Below are 23,843 nucleotides of genomic sequence, written 5' to 3'. Positions count from 1 at the left end.
AAACATTCTCCCAATAGTCTTCAGTGTCCCAAGAAATCATGAATATTAGTTGAAATGACTGATGTAGTCCAGGGATTTCTGTATAAGTGAGCTACTGTAAATGTCAAGCCAAGTACTTTGGTAGACTCAGAAAAGAATGGATAGAAATGGTTAAAATAATTCTCTTATGCTAGTGACAGATGTCAACGGTGACATTCTTTTTAAGAACATCCTAAGAGAGAAGTGGACCATGACCAGTGGGAGCCATTTATTGATACATAACCTATTTAGGAAGGAGTACAGTGAGGTGGTGAAGAGCGTCGATGCTAATGTCACATAGACTTGGAATCAAATCCTAGTTAATTCACTTACTACTTGTGTCACCTTGAGCAAGTTAATTAGCCTCTCTCATATAGTTTATGTATAAAATAGAGATACTAACACCTCTGTCACAGAATTTATGTTTGAATTAGATCTTACAAAGAACATAAAGTGCGTAATGTAGTGTCAGGCACATGAGTGCTCAATAAACAGTCATTATTATTATTATTTTGACCCTTGCAGATAAGCCCACCTTCTAACAAAAAAAATCATTCTAATTCCTTGAAGAGGATTCACCTCTTCTTTATTGATTTTTTCCTGTTCTTTTAGTTTCTAGTTTACCTCCTTGAAACCCATGCTTTACTACTCTGTACCAAAATCTGTACAGAGCACTTTAAAATGAGAACTGACTCTATTTCAAACACGTGTATGAGTAGAAGACATAGCACTGGAAAGGTGATAAGACTATAGGAAATTCATTGGAGTTAATTGCAGTGGGCAATTAGAGAAGTCTCTGATACCACGAAGGTTAATATTCTGAAGTGAGAGACATCTGGTTTGTGTGTGTGTGTGTGTGTGTGTGTGTGCGTGTATGTGTGTTTTTCCTGTCTTCCCATTACAAATTCATGAAAACTGTCTATGTTAACCAGTGGGTTTAGAAATTTTCATAAAAAGATTCCATCCACTGGATGAAATGGACTTCCTAAAATAGAAGACAGCTCATTTCTGAGGACCCCTCATTGCACCTTTATTTTATGAGGTTGTAAAAACAGATGCTTGCTTGCTTATTTATATAATTGGGTGATTTGTAATGGGAGCGGTCTCTCTCATTAGTGTTCCCCTATAAACTATTTCAGTGCAATTTTTAGAATAAAAATTTAGCTACCACTCGACTCCAATTCTGATTTGGTTCAAAGACTTTTCAAAAAGGCATGCTTTTACTTATGTAGATTTAGCAGATGGCGTAATTGTAAACTCAGGGTTGCAGAACTAGAAGTCTCTTGGCAACATCACGCTGTTTATCCTTTGTATACAAAGCATAGAAACCAAACTGCAACTCATAAGAGTCACTGAAAGACTATCTCATTCGTGGCTATGGTTTAGCTTCATAATTATTGCACAGAACCTGTATAATCGTACCCAAGTGTGCAAGTGTTGTTACAACAAAAAAGTAGTACATAGCAGCACAAGAAAGACCTTTTGTTATGTTAATATTCGACCTGCTAAGTAAGCAGTATATTATGTTGATGTGTATCCTCTGTAAGAACATTAAGGATTTGAAGTTCAAAGGATTATAAAGATTTGTGGTAGAAACAAATATTTAGGTACAAGTGTTGAGACTAAGAGTTAATTAGCATGATTTATAAGGCATGTATTTAGCATTTGATTGATAAAATCTTCGTGCTTAAATTTCACTTTCTTTTTTCTTTTCCTTTGGAAGACCTAGTGATCAGTGGATTAATCCATAAACCCCAACTCTTAGAGAATCGAGAACAACAAAAGTCATCAGACATCCTAGAGGAGTTAATTGTTCAAGGAATAATACAAAGCCACAGCAAAGTATTTAGAAATGGAGAATCATGTGATGTCACGGCAAGTAATTTTGTAATTAATACTAGCTTATAGTTAAAATAGCAACAGAATATGACTAATCATGAGTTATTTTTTCCACCAATATGCATCTTAGTGTCACAATACAGATTACGGCATTTATCGAAGCCAGTTTTTTCTCCCATAAACTCCCTCACCCCTCTGCACACCATACTTCTCTATGGATTCAGGAATTGCCTGATCGTTAATGATTAATGAATCCAATGAAACATATCTTGGGTTTTACCAAATCTGAGACATGGTAAGCCCCATTGAATAAAATGCCTTCATTCTTTCAGCAGTTTTTATTAAACATTGCCTGTGTACTAGGCATGTGAATATAAAACTGAACCCTGACTTATCCAATAAGAAAATAGGCCTGGGCTTCCTTGGTGGCGCAGTGGTTGAGAATCCGCCTGGCGATGCAGGAGACACGGGTTCGTGCCCCGGTCCAGGAAGATCCCACATGCCGCGGAGCGGCTGGGCCCGTGAGCCATGGCCGCTGAGCCTGCGCGTCCGGAGCCTGTGCTTCGCAACGGGAGAGGCCACAACAGTGAGAGGCCCACATATCACACACAAAAAAAATAATAATAATAATAAAAAATAAAAAAAAAAGAAAATAGGCCTAAATGTCAAAGCTAAAATAGATACATGTATATATTTATATACACACCCTGAGGTCAACCATGAGGTAATAAATACAATGACAAAAATTGTTATACCCTTAATTTTCTTTGTTGATTCATCTTGACTGATCTATCATTGTTTTCCTGTAGTGTGAGCATTATTTGTAGCCTGATTTTAACTTGTCGTGGCCAAACTCTTGAGTTTTTGACTTTTTAATAACTTATTTGTAAACCTGTGAAGAAGATGGCAGATTTGCTGTTGTTTTGTTTAGTTCTCATTGGTTTGGGTTTCTTTTTAAGCCACTGTTTGCCAGCAGCACCAGTAATCCTAAAGCATAGACAGAGGAAAGAAGATAAAAAGAATAAATAACACAGAAAAGAGGCCTAATAAGGGAAAATGAATAGGAAAGAAAAGAAAGAAACAGAAGTGATGGAAATTGAGACCAGAAATTATATCAAAGACACCTCAGTGGTGGCCAGTCCCCCGTGTTGTAGGGAAAACAATCAATAGGGAATAAAAATATTCATTAGTGAAATCAAGTTTGCACCTAGACCAAGTCACTTAGTGTTTCAGTAAAGGTAATTTCCTTCTCTGTGTCAGGGTCTTGCTGAGAACTCATAAATAAAAGCCAAAGTGGTATTTTCTTTTGAAGAAGGAAAAATAAGTACTGCAGAAAGTATTTGGCAAGGAAAGAAGCTTGTTAAGCCTTATGAATGATATTATCAGGCTACCAATAATAAGAGGAACTGGGGGGAAGGGAAAGGTAAAAATGGACCACATAATGGAAAAACTGATGCCAACATAATGACAATTTACATTTGCACAAGGCTAGCTATCAGGATGAAAGGCATTTTCGAGTACCTTATCTTACTGCAAAGTACTAAAAAAATGATGCATCTTTAATATGGAAAGGACAAGGAGAGATTTTTTTTCTCCCTCTAGGTGAATCGCTGGGGGTCAGAAAATAAAAAGTGGGTCAAAAAGAAAAGACAGGGACTTCCCTGGTGGCACAGTGGTTAAGAATCCGCCTGCCAATGCAGGGGACATGGGTTCAATCCCTGTTCTGGGAAGATCCCACATGCCTTGGAGCAACTAAGCCCGTGCGCCACAACTACTGAGCCTGCGCACCTAGAGCCTGTGCTCTGCAACAAGAGAAGCCACCGCAATGAGAAGCCCACACACCGCAGCAAAGAGTAGCCCCCGCTCGCCACAACCAGAGAAAGCCCGCGCGCAGCAACGAAGACCCTACACACCCAAATAAATTAAATAAATAAATAAATAAGTTTACTTTAAAAAAAAAAAAAAAGAAAGAAAGAAAAGACAGGAGTCTCAAGCCTCTTAGATAGCCTCATCCACCAGAGGGCAGACAGCAGAAGCAAGAAGAACTACAATCCTGCAGCATGTGGAATAAAAACCACATTCACAGAAAGATAGACAAGATGAAAAGGCAGAGGGGTATGTACCAGATGAAGGAACAAGATAAAACCCCAGAAAAACAACTAAATGAAGTCGAGATAGGCAGCCTTCCAGGAAAAGAATTCAGAATAATAATAGTGAAGATGATCCAGCACCTCGGAAAAAGAATGCAGGCAAAGATCGAGAAGATGCAAGAAATGTTTAACAAAGACCTAGAAGAATTAAAGAACAAAAAACAGAGATGAACAATACAATAACTGAAATGAAAACTACACTAGAAGGAATCAATAGCAGAATAACTGAGGCAGAAGAACAGATAAGTGACCTGGAAGACAGAGTGGTGGAATTCACTGCTGCAGAACAGAATAAAGAAAAAAGAATGAAAAGAAATGAAGACAGCCTAAGAGACCACTGGGACAACATTAAAAGCAACAACATTCTCATTATAGGGGTCCCAGAAGGAGAAGAGAGAGAGAAAGGACCAAGATAATATTTAAAGAGATTATAATCGAAAACTTCCCTCACATGGGAAAGGAAATAGCCACCCAGGTCCAGGAAGCGCAGAGAATCCCATACAGGATAAACCCAAGGAGAAACACGCCGAGACACATAGTAATCAACTTGGCAAAAATTAAAGACAAAGAAAAATTATTGAAAGCAGCAAGGGAAAAATGACAACATACAAGGGAACTCCCATAAGGTTAACAGTTGATTTCTCAGCACAAACTTTACAAGCCAGAAGGGAGTGGCATGACATATTTAAGGTGATGAAAGGGAAGAACCTACAACCAATATTACTCTACCCAGCAAGGATCTCATTCACATTTGATGGAGAAATCAAAACTTTACAGACAAGGAAAAGTTAAGAGAATTCAGCACCACCAAACTAGCTCTACAACAAATGCTAAAGGAACTTCTCTAAGTGGGAAACACAAGAGAAGAAAAGGACGTACAAACACAAAACAATTAAGAAAATGGTCATAGGAACATACATATTGATAATTACCTTAAACGTGAATGGATTAACTGCTCCAACCAAAAGACACAGGCTCGCTGAATGGATACAAAAACAAGACCCATTTGTATGCTGTCTACAAGAGACCCACTTCAGACCTAGGGACACATACAGACTGAAAGTGAGGGGATGGAAAAAGATATTCCATGCAAATGGAAATCAAAAGAAAGCTGGAGTAGCAATACTCACATCAGATAAAATAGACCTTAAAATAAAGAATGTTACAAGAGACGCTACATAATGATCAAGGGATCAATCCAAGAAGAAGAAATAACAATTATAAATATATATGCACCTAACATAGGAGCACCTCAATACATAAGGCAACTGCTAACAGCTATAAAAGAGGAAATCAAGAGTAACACAATAATAGTGGGGGATTTTAACACCTCACTTACACCAATGGAGAGATCATCCAAAATGAAAATGAATAAGGAAACAGAAGCTTTAAATGACACAATAGACCAGATAGATTTAATTGATATTTATAGGACATTCCATCCAAAAACAGCAGATTACACTTTCTTCTCAAGTGCACATGGAACATTCTCCAAGATAGATCACATCTTGGGTCACAAATCAAGCCTCAGTAAATTTAAGAAAATTGACATCATATCAAGCATCTTTTCTGACCACAACGCTATGAGATTAGAAATGAATTACAGGGAAAAAACCATAAAAAACACAAACACATGGAGGCTAAACAATATGTTACTAAATAACCAAGAGATCACTGAGGCAATCAAAAAATACCTAGAGACAAATGACAATGAAAACACGACGATCCAAAACCTATGAGATGCAACAAAAGCAGTTCTAAGAGGGAAGTTTATAGCTATACAAGCCTACCTCAAGAAATAAGAAAAATCTCAAATAAACAATCTAACCTTACACCTAAAGGAACTAAGAAGAACAAACAAAACCCAAAGTTAGCAGAAGGAAAGAAATCGTCAAGGTCAGAGCAGAAATAAATGAAATAGAAACAAAGAAAACAATAGCGAAGATCAATAAAACTAAAAGCTGGTTCTTTGAGAAGATAAACAAAATTGGTAAACCATTAGCCAGACTCATCAAGAGAAAGGGGGAGAGGACTCAAATCAATAAAATTAGAAATGAAAAAGAAGTTACAACAGACACTGCAGAAATACAAAGCATCCTAAGAGACTACTACAATCAACTCTATGCCAATAAAATGGACAACTTGGAAGAAATGGACAAATTCTTAGAAAAATATAACCTTCCAAGACTGAACCAGGAGGAAATAGAAAATATGAACAGACCAATCACAAGTAATGATATTGAAATTGTGATTAAAAATCTTCCAACAAACAAAAGTCCAGGACCAGATGGCTTCACAGGTGAATTCTGTCAAACATTTACAGAAGAGCTAACACCCATCCTTCTCAAACTCTTCCAAAAAATTGCAGAGGAAGGAACACTCCCAAACTCATTCTATGAGGCCACCATCACCCTGATACCAAAACCAGACAAAGATACTACAAAAAAAGAAAATTACAGACCAATATCACTGATGAATATAGATGCAAAAATCCTCAACAAAATACTAACAGACGGAATCCAACAACACATTGAAAGGATTATACACCATGATCAAGTGGGATTTATCCCAGGGATGCAAGGATTCTTCAATATATGCAAATCAATCAATGTGATACACCATATTAACAAGTTGAAGGATAAAAACCACATGATCATCTCAATAGATGCAGAGAAAGCTTTTGACAAAATTCAACACTCGTTTATGATAAAAACTCCAGAAAGTGGGCATAGAGGGAACCTACTGCAACATAATAAAGGCCATATATGACAAACCCACAGCAAACATCATTCTCAATGGTGAAAAACTGAAGTGTTTCCTCTAAGATCAGGAAGAAGACAAGGATGTCCACTCTCACCACTATTATTCAACATAATTTTGGAAGTCCTAGCCTCAGCAATCAGAGAAGAAAAAGAAATAAAAGGAATACAAATTGGAAAAGAAGAAGTAAAACTGTCACTGTTTGCAGATAACAGGATAGTATACATAAAGAATCCTAAAGATGCCACCAGAAAACTACTAGAGCTAATCAATGAATTTGGTAAAGTTGCAGAATACAAAATTAATGCACAGAAATCTCTTGCATTTCTATACACTAACGATGAAAAACCTGAAAGAGAAATTAAGGAAACACTCCCATGTACCATTGCAACAAGAAGAATAAAATATCTAGGAATAAACCTACCTAGGGAGGTAAAAGACCTGTATGCAGAAAACTATAAGACACTGATGAAAGAAATTAAAGATGATACAAACGGATGGAGAGAGATACCATGTTCTTGGATTGGAAGAATCAGTATTGTGAAAGTGACTATACTATCCACAGCAATCTACAGATTTACTGCAATCCCTATCAAATTACCAATGGCATTTTTTACAGAACTAGAACAAAAAATCTTAAAATTTGTATGGAGACACAAAAGACCCCGAATAGCCAAAGCAGCCTTGAGGGAAAAAAACGGAGCTGGAGGAATGAGACTCCCTGACTTCAGACTATACTACAAAGCTATAGTAATCAAGACAATATGGTACTGGCACAAAAACAGAAATATAGATCAATGGCACAGTATAGAAAGCCTAGAGATAAGCCCACGCACCTATGGTCAACCAATCTATAACAAAGGAAGCAAGGATATACAATGGAGAAAAGACAGTCTCTTCAATAAGTTGTGCTGGGAAAACTGGACAGCTACATGTAAAAGAATGAAATTAGAACACTCCCTAACACCATACACAAAAATAAACTCAAAATGGAATAGAGACCTAAATGTAAGACTGGACACTATAAATCTCTTAGAGGAAAACATAGGAAGAACACTCTTTGACATAAATCACAGCAAGATCTTTTTTGATCCACCTCCTAGAGTAATGGAAATAAAAACAAAAATAAACAAATGGTATCTAATGAAACTTAAGAGCTTTTGCAAAGCAAAGGAAACTACAAACAAGACAAAAAGACAACCCTCAGAATGGGAGAAAATATTTGCAAATGAAGCAACTGACAAAGGATTAATCTCCAAAATATATAAACAGCTCATGCAGCTCAATATTAAAAAAACTACCGAATCCAAAAATGGGCAGAAGACCTAAATAGACATTTCTCCAAAGAAGACATACAGATGGCCAAGAAGCACATGAAAAGCTGCTCAGCATGACTAATTATTAGAGAAATGCAAATCAAAACTACAATGAGGTATCACCTCACACCAGTTAGGATGGGCATCATCCGAAAATCTACAACCAACAAATGCTGGAGAGGGTGTGGAGCAAAGAGAACCCTCTTGCACTGTTGGTGGAAATGTAAATTGATACAGCCACTATGGAGAACAGTATGGAGGTTCCTTAAAAAACTAAAAATAGAATTACCATATGACCCAGGAATCCCACTGTGGGCATATACCCAGAGAAAGCCATACTTCAAAAAGACACATGTGCCCCAATATCCATTGCAGCACTGTTTAGAATAGCCAGGTCATGGAAGCAACCTAAATGCCCATTGACAGATGAATGGATAAAGAAGATGTGATACATATATACAATGGAATATTACTCAGCCATAAAAAGGAACGAAATTGAGTCATTTGTAGAGACATGGATGAATCTGGAGACTGTCATACAGAGTGAAGGAAGTCAGAAAGAGAAAAACAAATATCATATATTAACGCATATATGTGGAACCTAGAAAAATGGTACAGATGAACCGCTTTGGAGTGCAGAAATTGAGACACGGATGTAGAGAATAAATGTATCGATCCCAATGGGGGAAAGCGGCGAGGGGATGGGGGGTGGTGTGATGAATTGGGAGATTGGAATTGACATGTATACACTGACGTGTATAAAATTGATGACTAATAAGAACCTGCTATATAAAAAAATAAATAAAATAAAATTCAAAAATTTAAAAAAAAAAAAAGAAAAGATAGGAGAGCCATCTGGAGGAGGATAGATTGTGGGAACATTCAGTAGCTAAGCAAGCCTTCTGAAGAGAGATGCTATGGACACTTCATGCTCACGTCAATGGGAGCAACATTAAAACATTTTTCAGTGATTCCAGTGCCAGAGATGAATGAATTCAGACTCGGACCTTGCAAGGGCACCAGCAAGGTTAATTAATATAAGCTACATTGTTAAGGAAACGTATCTATTGAAAAATGAAAACTACAGGCTTGACTTTCAAGAACATCATTAAGAGAGCCAAAGATGAAGATTGTGTTCATATTTGTATTATGTAGAAATAGAATGGTTGTCAGGGGCGTAGGTGGAGTGTTCTCAAAAGGATTAAAATGTGACAGGACTGCAAAGGTAGGCAAGAATAACACAGTTCTTTTTTTCTTTTTTTTTGCTTTGGAATTGGGCCAAGACGGCCAACAAAAGCCAGACTTGCAACAGGCCGGAGCTGTAATGCACAGCTGTGCATCTCCTTGCCTAGTGCAGTCCTTAACCTGTACATTTGCATCACCCAGGAAACTTTCAAAACTCCTGGGACCAATGGCTAGGGGTGGGCCCAGAATGTGGTGCTTTTGAATGCTCCCAGGTGATTCCAGTGGGCAGCCCAGGCTGAGAACCACTGCCGTGAAGTTTCAATAAAAATGTACACCAAGCCCTCAAATTTCATTATTAAGCTGGGAAAGGTTAAAGGTTTCGAAACTGAAATCCCCCATTCACTGTGAAAGAGAGTCCTAAAATATTCCTGAAAATAGAACATGTGTTCGCTATAGGACTAAGATGATACCCAGGAAGCATATGGAAATGAAGAGATATAATTGCTCAGTGTCACAGGTAAAGTCTCTTTCAATCCAGGTGTAGCTGAGAACATGTGTGTCAGACACCAGATGTCTTGAATATTCAGGGGAAAGTTCTGAGGCCAATACAAAAAGATGAGAATGAATATTGAAGGACTGAAAATGAAAATATTATGAGACAGTTAATACTTTTAACTAAGAAACAAAGAGCCAAAGGACAAAAAAAGGGGATAGTCAAAAAAGAGGGATGTTAATGTCAGCAGATACTACAATATAATGAATCCAATCAGACCTGTGAACACCATTTCTTCATTGCTTTAAAAAAAACTTTAAATGAAATATTATGAGAAAAAACCAGAACAATAAAAGTGAGAATACTTAAAAACAAAGCTCCTTATGTAGACCAATATTATATATAAACACAAGGGAATTTTAGACATAGATCTGTCCCTGTCTTAGCCAGGTTATCTTTAATTCAGTTATCATTTAGAGTGAAATATAATAAAGGATGCTGAAAAGGGGACTCCCCTATGAGCTCGTCTCTTCCTAGAAATCCACAGCAGTATCTGTGTCCACAGGGCCCCCTGTCGTCTTTTTTCGTAATTTTTTTCATCATCTGCTTTTTACCCAGTACTACAGCCATTCCATAGCCCCCCTGCCTGCGAGCGCATTCACGCTAATAGATGTTACGCACACTCAGAAAGAATTATAATGATATGTAAGTAATACGATGTTAAGAAGCGAAATTATCAGACTAAGTGAATCTTCCAGTATATTTTAAAACATTCTACTCAGACTCCAGTGGCTGTATTATAAATGTGTATTAGTTTCATATACACATGTAAATACATGTATGGATTGGTACAGATCTCTTTAAAGAGATGAGAGTGGCTCTCATTTATCCACATAGGTATTATCCACTTTAGGTGTTTTTCATCCAAACTCATTTCTCCCATTCTGGTTTCCCTACACAAGTCTCTCAATCCTCTGTTGATCCCTTCTGTCTCTAGTCCAAGTTGATTCCCTTTTCCAGGCAACCTCTGTCCTGGATAACATTTAGTGCAGTTAGGGAGTTTGTTGACAAGGTATCAGAGTTCGTAACATTATTTGCTGAACCTCATGGGGAGTCTTTTAAGGAGGAGGAAGTTGACAAAATAATGGCAGTTAACACTCAGAGTGACCATCTTAGGAGGAGGTCTTAACAGTGGCAGAGCAGGAGTGACAGATCTGTTGTGAGAAACTTTGGCTTATTCTATGCACAAGACTCCTATTAAGAGAACATAGGCAGGGTAGGTTTCTCTGTCGGTCAATAACTAACTAGGAAAGCTCTGAAGAAGACACAGCAGATGCAGGAAGTAATGTGTACAAGCAGGTTGGCTAGAAACGAGATCCCCTTCTTATCACAGCATCTTCGGTTGTTCCATCCCCTGCTGGTGTTCTTAAAGAGAATAATTGTACTAGTAACTTCTATAGGTTTTAAAGTTATTTTTTTTTTGAGTTTCTATGGGTAGCACCTCTCTACGTATAATGTGATCATATAATGCTGTCATGTTTTAAGTGCCAACAATTGGTAACTCCTGACTTTATAAAATCCAGTGGTAAAGAATACAGATAGCTTTCCTCAGGTCTTTCAGTGCTTTTCTTTAAAGTGTCAAACTCAAGAAAGGACAAGGGCTGCACAGGTAGGATTAACTTCCACAAGGGAGAGGAAGTACATGATTTCTTATGCATCATTTTGGGATAAAGCCACAGGAAGAGGTCACCCAAACCAGAAAGCCCAAGCTGTCTTGAAACTGTTAATCTCGTGATTTAAATCAAGGCTCAGACTCCTATGTAAGCCTGATGGAGACTTGCTTTATTGGATCTTAGATGACTATTCCATTCTCTGTTAGCCCTCTATGAGTGAATTTTCCCAAAAAACTGTTTCATCCTAATTTCACAGTATCTCTAATTGAGCCTCCATAGCAAGCATGTCCCGTCTTTTCAGCAGATGGCTTTTGTCAGCAGGGAGCCTAAAAGCCAATTGTCATAAAAAATAACACAAAGATGGGGGAGGGGGAACTTGCTTTGACAAGCATCTCCCAGTTTTCCTGTAGTGAAAAGTTTCTCATCACATAAAACTGTCTGAAGGCTGCAACTGAACCAGAACTTTAATAAATGTTTATCCTTTAGAAGGATTCTTTCCAAGGATCATAGATTTTAAAGCTGGAAGGAACCTTAGCCGCCCTCAGCAAGTTGCAGAGGAGCGTATATGGTATAATTTTGAGAAAAGTGAGTCCAAAGAGAAGTGCTTTGTGTCAGGTCACACGGTGGGTATTAGCAGTAGACCCGGGGTTAAACAGAGCCCAGGCCACCTGCCTGCTGGCCCCTGTGATTCTGAGTCTCATTTCTCCCCTTCATGACAAAAACTGTATTTGGTTGTGATTCTGTGTGCTGTCCTTGAAAAAAGTCACTGCTTTCACTGAATAAGTAATTACCATTTATTGAGTGGCTACTGTATACTTTCCTCTTTATTTATTTTTTTCATTTCAAACAAGCTTTTATTTTCAATGTGAACAATACTGTTAAATTTATCTCTAAAAGGTAAGAGTAAAGTCAGATGTCAGTTAATATCATCTTTTTTCTTCTGCTGTCCATTTCTTTTTTTTTTTTTGCTGTACGCGGGCTTCTCACTGCTGTGGTCTCTCCCGTTGCGGAGCACAGGCTCTGGACACACAGGCTCAGCGGCCATGGCTCACGGGCCCAGCCGCTCCGCGTCATGTGGGATCTTCCCGGACCGGGGCACGAACCCGCGTCCCCTGCATCGGCAGGCGGACTCTCAACCGCTGCGCCACCAGGGAAGCCCTGCTGTCCATTTCTTTTTATGCCTTCCAACTGTATTCTCCAGAGCTGCCCTCTGCTGAGACCATATCCATTTTAAGTCCTTCTTCTGGTTTTTCCTTTCCATCCTCTTCCTCTTCATCAGCGTTTTCATATTGTTACTCACTCTCTCCTTTAGAACCATAAGGACTTTGGGATCATAAATTGGCAGAAGAAATACCGCAATTTAAAATCAGCAGCAGAATCTAGTACCCTGCCCTCAGGAGGGTCGCCCTCCTCTTCTCCTTGGTCCACGTAAATCTCATCCTCTCCCTCATCTCTCCGCGTCCTCGTCCTCTTCATCCTCCGCCTCCTCGTTCTCCTCCACTCTCTCCTCCTCTTCTTCCGCCTCTTCCTCCTCTCCTACCAGCTGTACATCCCAGTACTCCTTGACTGTGGGCTGGGTGCCCTCCTTTGCCCGAAGAGTCCGCACAACCACCTGGGAATCCCTAGGGGCCGCATCTCTGCCGACCCTGGCACGCCGTTCGGCAGGCACCACTCCTCCCCTGACTGATCCAGGGTCGTGGCCCACCCCGCTATACCTGCTCTGTTCTGACCACTGGTGGCTGGGCCTCGCTTCTCTGTGCCAGACGTGGCAGGAGAGATGTACCAGTCAGTGCCTCAACCAGAGAACTGATCTGGCTGCTAGACCAAGTTGGCCAAGATTTTCCTCTTTCGTCTAAAACAATCCTGTGAAATAAAACCTATTTCATAAATGAGGAAGGGAAGGCTTATAGAGGTTAAGAATTCGTGCAAAGCCACACCATGACAAGCCAGGATTCAAACCCAGGGCTGTATGTGCCTCTATCTGGTACCCTTTCCTGCTGTGCTGAACTGTCTCTCTTTGTGTAATTTACTTTCTCAGTAACTACAGTATTGCAATCTGAAGAGACAGTCTTTTCGATATGACAAGGGATATCAATAGCTCCTTTGTCTTTAAAAGTCTTTAGAGAAGTTTTCTAGAACAATACAGGAGTACCTAGTTGGAGATATTATGGGTTCGGTTCCAGGCCACTGCAGTAAAGCAAATATCACAATAAATTGAGTCACACGAACTTTTTGGTTTCCCAGGGTGTATAAAAGTTATGTTTACACTATAGTGTAGCCTGTTAAGTGTCCAATAGTATTATGTCTAATAAAAGAATGTTCAGATCTTAATTTTAAAATACTTAATATTGCTAAAAAATGCTAACCATCATCTGAGCCTTCATCGAGTAGCTATCGGTTTGCAATAGTAGCATCAAAGATCCCTGATCACCATCGCACATATAATAAGAATGAAAAAAATTGAAATACTGCCAGAATTACCAAAATGTGACACAGAGACATAAAGTGAGCAAACACTGTTGGAAACATGGCGCCAATAGACTTGGTCGATGCAGGGTTGCCACAGATCTTCAATTTGTAAACGAACAAACAAACAAAAAACCAAAATATCTGTGAAGCACAATAAAATGAGGTCTGCCTGTTTGGGTTCATTTTATAATGAAGGCTTGGTGTTCATTGAGACAGTTTAATAACTCTTTATATACTGACCTAGAAAGATGTCCATATTAAATTAAATGAAGAAAGTAAATTGCAGAACAGTGTATATGGTATAATCCCATTGATTGGTTGAACATGCACTGTTAATATATGTGTATATAGATACATGTGCACAGAGAATGTCTGGAAAGACACACACAAAACTCTTTAAAATGGTTCATGCTAATGAGTGGGATTGGGGGCCAGCTGGTTAAACAGAGAATTAGGGGACTATTTCTGCATCATTTTAATTTTTTTTATAACCAAGGTATATTATTTTTAAAAAACCAATTTTTTAAATTAAACTTTATAAACCCTTTACAACAGTTAAACCTTTTTTTAATAACTAGAAATTATAATCAAAGTCATTATCACTGCTCTAAACACATAAAGGATAGTCAATCAGGAAATAGTATGGGTTTTTTTCTATTGTCATGAAAACATTTGTGAAGTACGGACAGCAAAGACCAGTGTTAATTCTCTCCTTCACAAGACCGAAAGTCCTAAAACTAATCTCGACCCCAAATGAAAGTCATTTGAGGCTTATGGAATATTGTAAAATCATGGGGTTTAACGTTTTACCTTGAACTACAAATGCATCATTCATTCGCCACCTTTTCCCTTCTTGTATTTGTTCTCCAGGTTTTTTTTTTTTTTTTACTTCTCAAGAGCCCTCCTCCATCACTGCATGTTTCTTTCATGTTTTTTGATAATAGCCTGTTTTTTCCTAGACATCTATCTAATAGATATTTTTTCTTTAGGAATTAGTTCTGTTGTTACCAGGCATAATCTTTAGGGATGAGTTCAGTTACCAGTTTTCACATAATTCTTTTTACAAATCTATCCAAAAATCTGTTTAGATTTTTAGGACTAAAACCTTAAACAATGTTTATTCTCTCTCTCTTATCTTTCTCCTCTGCTAATAAATACATTTGTTTCTGCATTTTAAAAAGTGTCTTTCTGCAGGTAAGCACGACTGAGAAGCTGCTGAGAAAGCCACCAGCCAGGCTGAAAAAACTTAAAATCAAAAAGGAAGTAAAAGATTTCATGATGAAGGACATAGAAGAAAAGATGCAGGCAGTGGAGGAGCAAAGGAAGGTAAGCCCAGGTCTCGCGTGAGGGGTGCTGCCGGCCAGCTTTTTTTTTTTTGCAGTACGCGGGCCTCTCACTGTTGTGGCCTCTCCCGTTAAGGAGCACGGGCTCCGGACGCGCAGGCTCCGGACACGCAGGCTCAGAGGCCATGGCTCACGGGCCCGGCCGCTCCGCGGCACGTGTGATCTTCCCGGACCGGGGCACGAACCCGTGTCCCCTGCATCGGCAGGCGGACTCTCAACCACTGCGCCACCAGGGAAGCCCTCGGCCAGCTTTAAGACAGATTGCGTGGACTGTATTAATTCTTGTAGTCATCTCTATGCTTCCTATGCTGTATGTTTAGTTTTTTTAAGTTCTCTTTGTGTGATGAAAAAATGCAGCACTATCTTGAAGTTGGTTGAATTACAGTTTCATCCATGTAGCCTAAGGAAGCAATATCCACTTCTGAGAATTAAGTATGGTGGTTTTTTCCTATTTAAAAAAAAGAGAAACTTCAGTTGGGGCCAGGGGTGGCAGGAGGTCCCAGGTGGAGGATGGGAGCTGAGAGGAGGCCGTGCAGACCTTCAGACAACTTCTGCAACATTTACACACACGTGGTCCCCATAAACCCTGTGTCTGCCCTTCTGCCGGGAACCAGCCTTCACAGCTTTGGTCTGACAGACACCCTTTACTTCCGTGTCTCTACTTGGCCTCTCAGAGAGCAAGGACTAGACCATAGCCCTGTGAGGGTATGTCTGGAGGGTGTCTGTCTGGAGGGTGTGGGCTGGCGGCTGGCTCTGTCTTCTTCAACAGTTAATTCCTCAACCTCTGTCGAATGATTGCATAATGAAACAGGGAAGCCAGGAATGTTCATTACAGGCAGTAGTAATGAGAGCTGGGAGAAAGTCACGTGGACTCGTTTTCACTCTTTAATACTGCTTTTCAGACTAAAGAAGAAGAAATAAGAAAAAGGCTGCGGAGTGACCGACTTCTGCCCCCAGCCCGTCATTCAGATTCAGCTGAAGCGGGTGGGAAGGAGCTCCGTTTGCCAAAGGACTGAAAACTGTAAGTTGTGCCCCGTTTGAACCCCCTGACCTGCCGGAAGGAAAGCTGTTGAAAAGGAAGAAGAGTAAAAGTGATACAACCTCAAATGATAGAAACCACAGGTACGAAGGTATCGGGGTCGTGGAGTCAGACATGCCTTATAACTAAGCAGATGACGTATTCTAATGAGCCGTTTTATGTGAATTTCGTGAAAAGGCATCTTTTCCCCCAGGTGTGACTTTCTTAGTATGTCTCATGTTTTCTTTGACTGACCCCTCACCCACTGGGACGTGCCTTGGGTTTAGGAATGATTGTGGGAGCTGCCTGGGCTGGAGCTTAGCTGAGTAAACTAAATGGCTATGTTAGCTTAAAAAAACGAAGAGGAAGACTTGACTAGCTTTGGTTTTATAAAGTTGTCATTCTCCTTCAGGGTGGCTTCAAACACGTGACAATGTCTTTCATTTATGAGCACCTTTCCGCTTCCATTAATGTATTCCTGCCAAATGAAATCCTTCTTTCTGGCTCCTGCCCCTTGGCTGTGTCTGCCCTCTGAGGGTCCTTTAAGACAAATTGTACGGATTTGTGTTAAGTATTTTAATGATCTGTATGCTTCTTATGCTCTACGTTTAGGTGTGTTTTTTTCTAATTCTCTTTGCGCTGTGTTGTGATTAAAGCAATATCCTGAAGTTGGTGGAATTACAGTTTCATCCATATAGCCTAAAGAAGCAATATCCACTTCTCAGAATTAAATGAAGTATGGAGTTTTCTTCATATGAAAAGTGAAAAAGTTATCAGGTCTTATGAGTCTACAGTCTATGAAGATCTCTTGCATCCCTTTTCATACTTTCCCCTCTCATTACCTGTTCAGACCACCCGACCATTATTCAGTTATATTACTACAACAGTCTTCTTAGTATTTATCCAACGGCCTCTTCTTTTTTATTTTTGGATATTTATTTATTTATTTGGCTGCGCCGGGTCTTAGTTGTGGCATGCGGGATCTTCACTGTGGCACGTGGAATCTAGTTCCCTGACCAGGGATCGAACCCCAGGCCCCCTGCATTGGGAATGCGGAGTCGTAACTCCCTATTCAATGGTCTTCCGCTGAAACCCTTTGTTGGCTCCCTTTTATGGTCAAGGTAAAGTCCAGCCTTCTTCTTCTGACTGGTAAGACTCTCAGCTTTCATAACTCACTCCTGCAGACCTTCTAGCTCGTCACACTCTGTGTCTTTGTGTCTTTGCACACGCTGTTCCCTCCTTCCCCTCTCCCAGTCTCACTGCTTTACTTGACTAATGCCTTCTGGTTTCTCACGTCTCCACTCAGACAGCACTTCCTCTGAGGCCGCTGGTCTGGGTCGGTGGCCCTCTCTCATAGCTGCCTTTTGGCAGCCCGGATTACTCAGTGTCACACTTGTCACCCTCTTTTGGAATTACTGGGTGCGTGTCCATCTTTACCGCTAGATGTGTCAGTTCTAACAGGACCGAGGATGGGTCTGTCTTGATCACGGTTGCAGTTTTGTACCTTGGAAAGTGAATGGCACATGATACAGGGTGTGTATGTGTTTCTTCTGTGGATAAATCAGTATACCCATATATCCTCCAGAAGCTGGAGGACAGCCCCAGGAGATGGCTTGTTTCCCTGGGAACGCATGGCAGTGCTGATTTGAGCAGAAGGCCACTGGGTACCTCCTGTTTGTACGTTCCCTTTGGGATGTTGCAGATGGACACCTCATCTTCCTATAGCTTGTAGGACTGAGGACTCCTGCAGCAGTGAAGTATGATGGTGGTGGTGGAGGGGGCTTCTTTCCAAACTCATCCCAGAACCAAAACCTTTAAGAACCAGTCTACTTCTTACGGCAGTACCTTGGAAAGTCCTTTAGGCTCCCTGGACCTCTTTTACCTTACAGTAAGTCCGCTGCATACGAACGTTCTAGTTGAGAGCTTTCAAAGATGTGAACATGCGTTCCATCAGTGTCAGGAGTGAGTGACATTGCAGCTTCCCCTCCGTCTCCTGTTGCTGACGATCCTCCAGCTCTACCATCTCCCACCTCCTTTCCCCCCTCCAGTCAGTAACCCTTCTTGCCTGTTCACTCGATGCCAGCCCCTGCGTGCCAGCTGTTGGACTGTACTACTGTACTTTTCAAGGTATTATACTGTAAGATTAAAAATGTTTTCTTTACTTTTTGTTTGTTTTTTATGGATTACTTGTGTGAAAAGTATTATAAACCTATTACAGGACAGTACTATTTAGCCGATCGTGTTAGTTGGGTACCTAGGCTCACTTTGTTGGACTTACGAACAAACTGGACTTACGAATGCGCTCTCGGAACAGAACTCATTTGTATGGAGGGGAGTTACTGTATATGTTAATTTGGGATCGCCATTTTCCCGGAGTTATACCAAATGAAATAATGTTTAAAAGCACTGTGCAAACTAGAATATGCCGCGATATTTATAGCATATTATTTATATAAAATCCTACGTGGGCAACATGATGTTTTTCATCTGTCCGTTGCTTTTTCTATGGAGATGATCTCGTGGTGGCATGCGCCAATCTTATGAAATGTTAGATCAGCTGATGATTTACTAGTACAAAATGACTGTACTGGGACACTTAGGAAAAGTTGGGCTATCATGCAGATCTCTGCAATTAATAAAATTTAAATGACCGAAAGTACATTCAGTTCAAATTTTAGTAATTCTTGTAAGTTAAATCAATCCTCAAACTTGCTAAATACCCAAATAACACTTTCTCTTGAAATCTTATGCTCTTGCCTATGCTATTTATAGTGGCTTGGAAGACATGTTTATTGAGTTAAAATATATACAATATAGATGTGAGCATTATCCCTGATACTCTGGCTTGAAAACCTCTTTATATAGAGAGTGAAACTTGGCAAGTCGTAACACACCCTCAACGATAAGCCATATATTTTCTTAGCAAGACCATCCATTTTAACAGGATGGAGGGACGGTGAGTTACCTGGATTCTGGGAACTGCCCTAAAACTCTAGGCGTGTTACTACTTCACCCCTAAACCTTCTCAGGGTTTAGGGGTGAAAGGAGGCTCAGAGACTGTAGGCGCTTCCCATCTTCCCAGAGCCACTAGCATCAGCTGGGCAGGAGGCTTGTTTTTGAATCTGCTCTGCCTCTAATGAGCCATTAACCCCATCTCTGCAAAATTTAAACGAACAAACAAAACAAAACAAAACCAACAACTTCAAATGTAAATGTGACATTTTTCCATCATCAACTTTCTTTCTTTTTTAAAGATGATTCACACTGAACGTTAAAAGGATTGAGATTTCTAAAATATTGCCTCTGGGAACAATGTTAATTTTATCTATTGAAATAACATAATTGGTTTTCTCATTCTTAAAACAAAGTTTTGAACATCACCAGCATACTTCAATTAAAACCAAACCACAACCTTCAGGAAAGTTATGAGTCAGAAGATGGGATTAGAGAAACATCTTTGTAAGCATTTTAATTGAGGGCGGCTGAAAACATGCCTGTGTTGATCTCCTTGTGAAAGATGGCCTTGCTGTGTCTAATAAAAGGTACTTTGATATCTAGTAAAAATCCTCCAGTTTTTCTGGGGGAAAAAAACTTACGGATAACATTTATTTAAAATAATATTTAAAAGTTGTATTTAAAAATATTTCACATATATTTAAAAGATACACAGTGTAAGATTCTTATGTTAACAAAAGTAATTTTGCAATCTCAAGGACAAAAATAGAATTTATTATAGGGTGTTGCTATAGTGACCACCAGTAATTTATGACTGTGCCTATTTCTGTCTTTGTTATTTCATTATCAGTAAATAGCTCGTATTTGAAGGAGTAATTATACAGTAAATGCTGCATTCTAAAGGTATATAATGCTGTGGTGTGTCAGCAGACAGATCACTTTTGCACCCACATAACCTGTGTATACAGCGCCTTCCTGTAGGATGGTGGAATCTTTGTCTCAGGAGATCGATAAAGGGCATTATTTTAAAATAAACAGTGGGAGATGACCCTTACGGTCCGTCTGTGTCACTTGTATTTGCTTCTTAAAAAAAATAGCCACCTCTGTTTTTATTTTTCTAAATCCCGTAAGTAGTATGTTATAGGAAATATGAAAAACATAAGAATCAAAGAACACCAAGAATCCAACATTTTCCCCTCCTACCAAGAAAACTACTGGGAACATTTTGCAGGTACTGAAACTTTTTTCCTCGCATAAATGGACTAATACAACATAAACCGTTTTGTAACTTGCTTTTTTCACTCAAAAGTACAATATCTTTTCATGTAAATAAATCCGCTCCCACAGTATCATTCTTGATGTAACATTGTTTAGTTTCCCTGTTATGTATGTAGGGATTCTCATCCTTAAAGCCAGTCATAACACATTTCTTTCTGTTTTTTAGAAGTTGGTGAGTAAAATAATTTGAACACTCCCCATTTAACAACAGTCTTGAGCCCCCGGGAAGGCAGACAGCTGCCATGCTTGCTTGTCCGGGACCCCGCTTGCCATTGCCCTTATTCTTGGTCCCTGTCCCCCAGAGGGCAAATGACCAGTCTTGCAAATTCACCTCCAGACTCTTCTCCTGTTCAGGAAGCTGTATTCACCTCATCACAGTTTGTATTCAGCACACTGAGATCTCAAGTATGCTTCAAAAGTCCATGTGATAAAATTTTTTTTAACATCGTTATTGGAGTATAATTGCTTTATAATGGTGTGTTAGTTTCTGCTTTATAACTAAGTGAATCAGTTATATTATATCTGAGTTAGTTTTTCATTGATCAGGAATAAAGTCTACCTATATTTGCAAAGTGTTATTGACAGAAAAGTGTTTGCAGTTAAGGATCCGTAACCTTTTCTCTTGTCATTTAGAAACAAGAAATTACTGTCAGAAAAATTAAGTGATCAGCTATTTTAAGCACCAAATGCAGTCATTCTAAACATCAGGATCATGAAAGCAGTCATTCAGTTCCTAGTCATTTCTAGTAATTGAAACATGCATTTCCTCTTTGTGTAATACAGTTCAATTCCTGAACGAACCGTATCGCTTAAAAAGGTATGTGACAGGGCTTCCCTGGTGGCGCAGTGGTTGAGAGTCCGCCTGCCAATGCAGAGGACGCGGGTTCGGGCCCTGGTCTGGGAAGATCCCACATGCCGCGGAGCGGCTGGGCCCGTGAGCCACAACTGCAGAGCCTGCGGTCTGGAGCCTGTGCTCCGCAACAAGAGAGGCCGTGACAGTGAGAGGCCCGCGCACTGCGATGAAGAGTGGCCCCCACTCGCCGCAACTGGAGAAAGCCCTCTCACGGAAACGAAGACCCAATGCAGCCAAAATTAAATAAATAAATAAATAAAATTAAAAAAAAAAAAAAAAAAAAAGGTATGTGACACTTCATGCTTTTCCCTCTTAAGGAGGAGCTAGCAGGGCTCACTTGCTAAAGGGGAGAAAGACTGTACAGAGGATTAGCCCTTAACCAACCCTGTGGGATTGGCCGGTGCCAGTGGTTCTCAGCGTGTGGCCCCCCACTGGTCTCATCAGCATCACTTGGGAACATGTAATAAATACAAGTTCTCAGCCCCACCCCAGACCTTCTGTATCAAATCACGGGTCTGAGCAATTTGCACTTAACAAGCCCTCCAGCTGATGCACACTCAGGTTTGCGCTCTGTGTTCGTTCACTCCGTAAGCCTATCCAGCCATGTCTACCGTAAGCTGCCCATTTATGACTAGTAGGCCACTTTCCAGCAAGTTCAAGTACCCATGCACCCAAGGGTCAAGTTGAATATTTACCAAGAGTCAGTTATGTCTCTTCTAAAACCTATTAACGCCATTTGTACTGATGTATGGTCAGGCCATTCAAGATGGCTGTACTCTTGCTCTCTGTACATGCCCTGCTTGACCAGTCCCTGTTTCACTCATGACTATCCAATTCTCTTAATTATAAGGCTTAATCAGCTGCCTACCTGCTTGCCCCCTGCCCTACTCGCTTGTTTCCCTGGTAACTGATGAGTCAACCTGATGTCAATTCCCCATATAAATGGTAGCCTCCTTCTCTTGTGAGTACTGAAGATTGCAGCTGTGTCCTGCCTGCTGTCTGCTGTACATGGCAGGATGTCAGTCCAGGACCTTTTGCTTCAGATGAGTAAGATCCCCTATCCAGTAGCCGTTGATGTCTCTATCACTGTCTCCGGGCTCTTTCTTTGGTCTAGAGGCTGGGCAACTACAAGGCTTGCGAACCTGTGGGGTGCAGCCCAACAACTGTGTGTTACATTTAATTTTGAAATGCTTTTTGAAAAAAATGTGCTCTATAAAGGAACAGACAAGATTGTAAAAAAAAATCTTTGAAGCTTCTAGACTCGCATGGTTTCATAAAATGTACAAATTTCACCCTCCAATTCAAGGAAACTAAACCTGCAGTTATAGATAATGCATTACGAATGTGGTTTTTGTGAGAATCTGACCATGCCTTGGTGTTACATCACAGTATATTCAGGTGAAAGTATATATAAATGTTTTAAGTTAAAACAAAATATTTCGGGTATATATGCACTGTTTTTTTAAGACTCCCTGTCTAACTGACTATTAACTAATAATCTTCCACACGATTCATCTATTGTATTTTAAAGAAATTTTCTAACACAGTCTTTAGTATATTGACCCCCAAATGTTTAACATTTTAAATTTAAAATGAGTTTTTTTCTCACATGCCACTCAAAATTGCAGAAAATATTTTTTTAAACCGCTTAAGGGGTTTGCCGTTTTTAAAGTTGGAAGATGCTACTATTTATTTAACCAATGCCTGTTTGTTGGAGGTTTTGGTTATTTTCAATTTATCAATAAGTTATTGTAAACAATTCTACAGTCATCACCAAAGTGCCAGCTTATTAGTCTTACATTTCATCTCATAAATTCTATAAAATGGACATTTTCATTTTGGATCTTGTGTCTAGCATTGCAGAGAAGTTGATGATGCAGAGAATTGCTATTTCCACAGGAATATGGTGACAATGAGCGATTGCCAGATTAGCCCGGAATACTTGGAACCATTTATTTAATTCTTCACGGAGGGACTGTTTATCCCTTTGTCCCTCCAGACTTGTTGAAATCGGTGCAGCTTGAATGCGGGAAACCCACACCAGAAAAAAACAAGGAAGCCCCAGCTGCAGCTGGGGTGGAGAAATTCATCTGGACCTTAAGTCCTCAGCCCAGGGTGAACAGCTGCTGGCCTGCCAGTCGGGTGCTAGATCTCGCTGTAATGTGGAAGTTGTAGGTTAAATGTGGTCCAGTCATTGGCAATTGTATGTCACTCGGTCTAATAAAAGCCTGCTCTTTCATATGATCAAGGAGCGTTTCAGGGCCTGCCTAGACAGCACTTCCCCAGGCCAGTGTGAGGAGAGCCTCAGTGGGGGGGGGACTCAGGACCCTGACAGTGACCACACCCCCCAACTTCCCAACCACCAGGCGGCTTGAGCCCTCCCAGGGGTGGCCGCTTCATGAAGTGTTTCTCCCCATCTCCCACATTGCTTCAACAAGATCAGTGAATATTCTTCCTATTTTTTTTCTCCTTCCTTTGGTTTTTTAAAAAATT

General features: G+C 40.0%; 1 protein-coding gene across 1 annotated transcript in view; it reads left to right on the top strand.

The window, feature by feature from the left end:
- STMND1 (stathmin domain containing 1) overlaps positions 1 to 19,823 on the top strand; it is a 34,932-nt gene extending 15,109 nt beyond the window's left edge. Inside the window, exons 3-5 of the mRNA XM_059077202.2 lie at positions 1,742 to 1,893; positions 15,098 to 15,229; positions 16,149 to 19,823. Of these exons, the coding sequence (XP_058933185.2) occupies positions 1,742 to 1,893; positions 15,098 to 15,229; positions 16,149 to 16,262 (398 nt within the window). The 3' untranslated portion in view covers positions 16,263 to 19,823. The remainder of the gene's footprint in view (positions 1 to 1,741; positions 1,894 to 15,097; positions 15,230 to 16,148) is intronic.
- Positions 19,824 to 23,843: the final 4,020 nt, after the last annotated feature.

The sequence above is a fragment of the Kogia breviceps genome, chromosome 10 (assembly GCF_026419965.1).
Source record: "Kogia breviceps isolate mKogBre1 chromosome 10, mKogBre1 haplotype 1, whole genome shotgun sequence".
NCBI classification, from domain to species: Eukaryota; Metazoa; Chordata; class Mammalia; order Artiodactyla; family Physeteridae; genus Kogia; species Kogia breviceps.
Note: the sequence above shows the minus strand (reverse complement) of the source record. Positions and strands in the feature narration are given on the sequence as shown.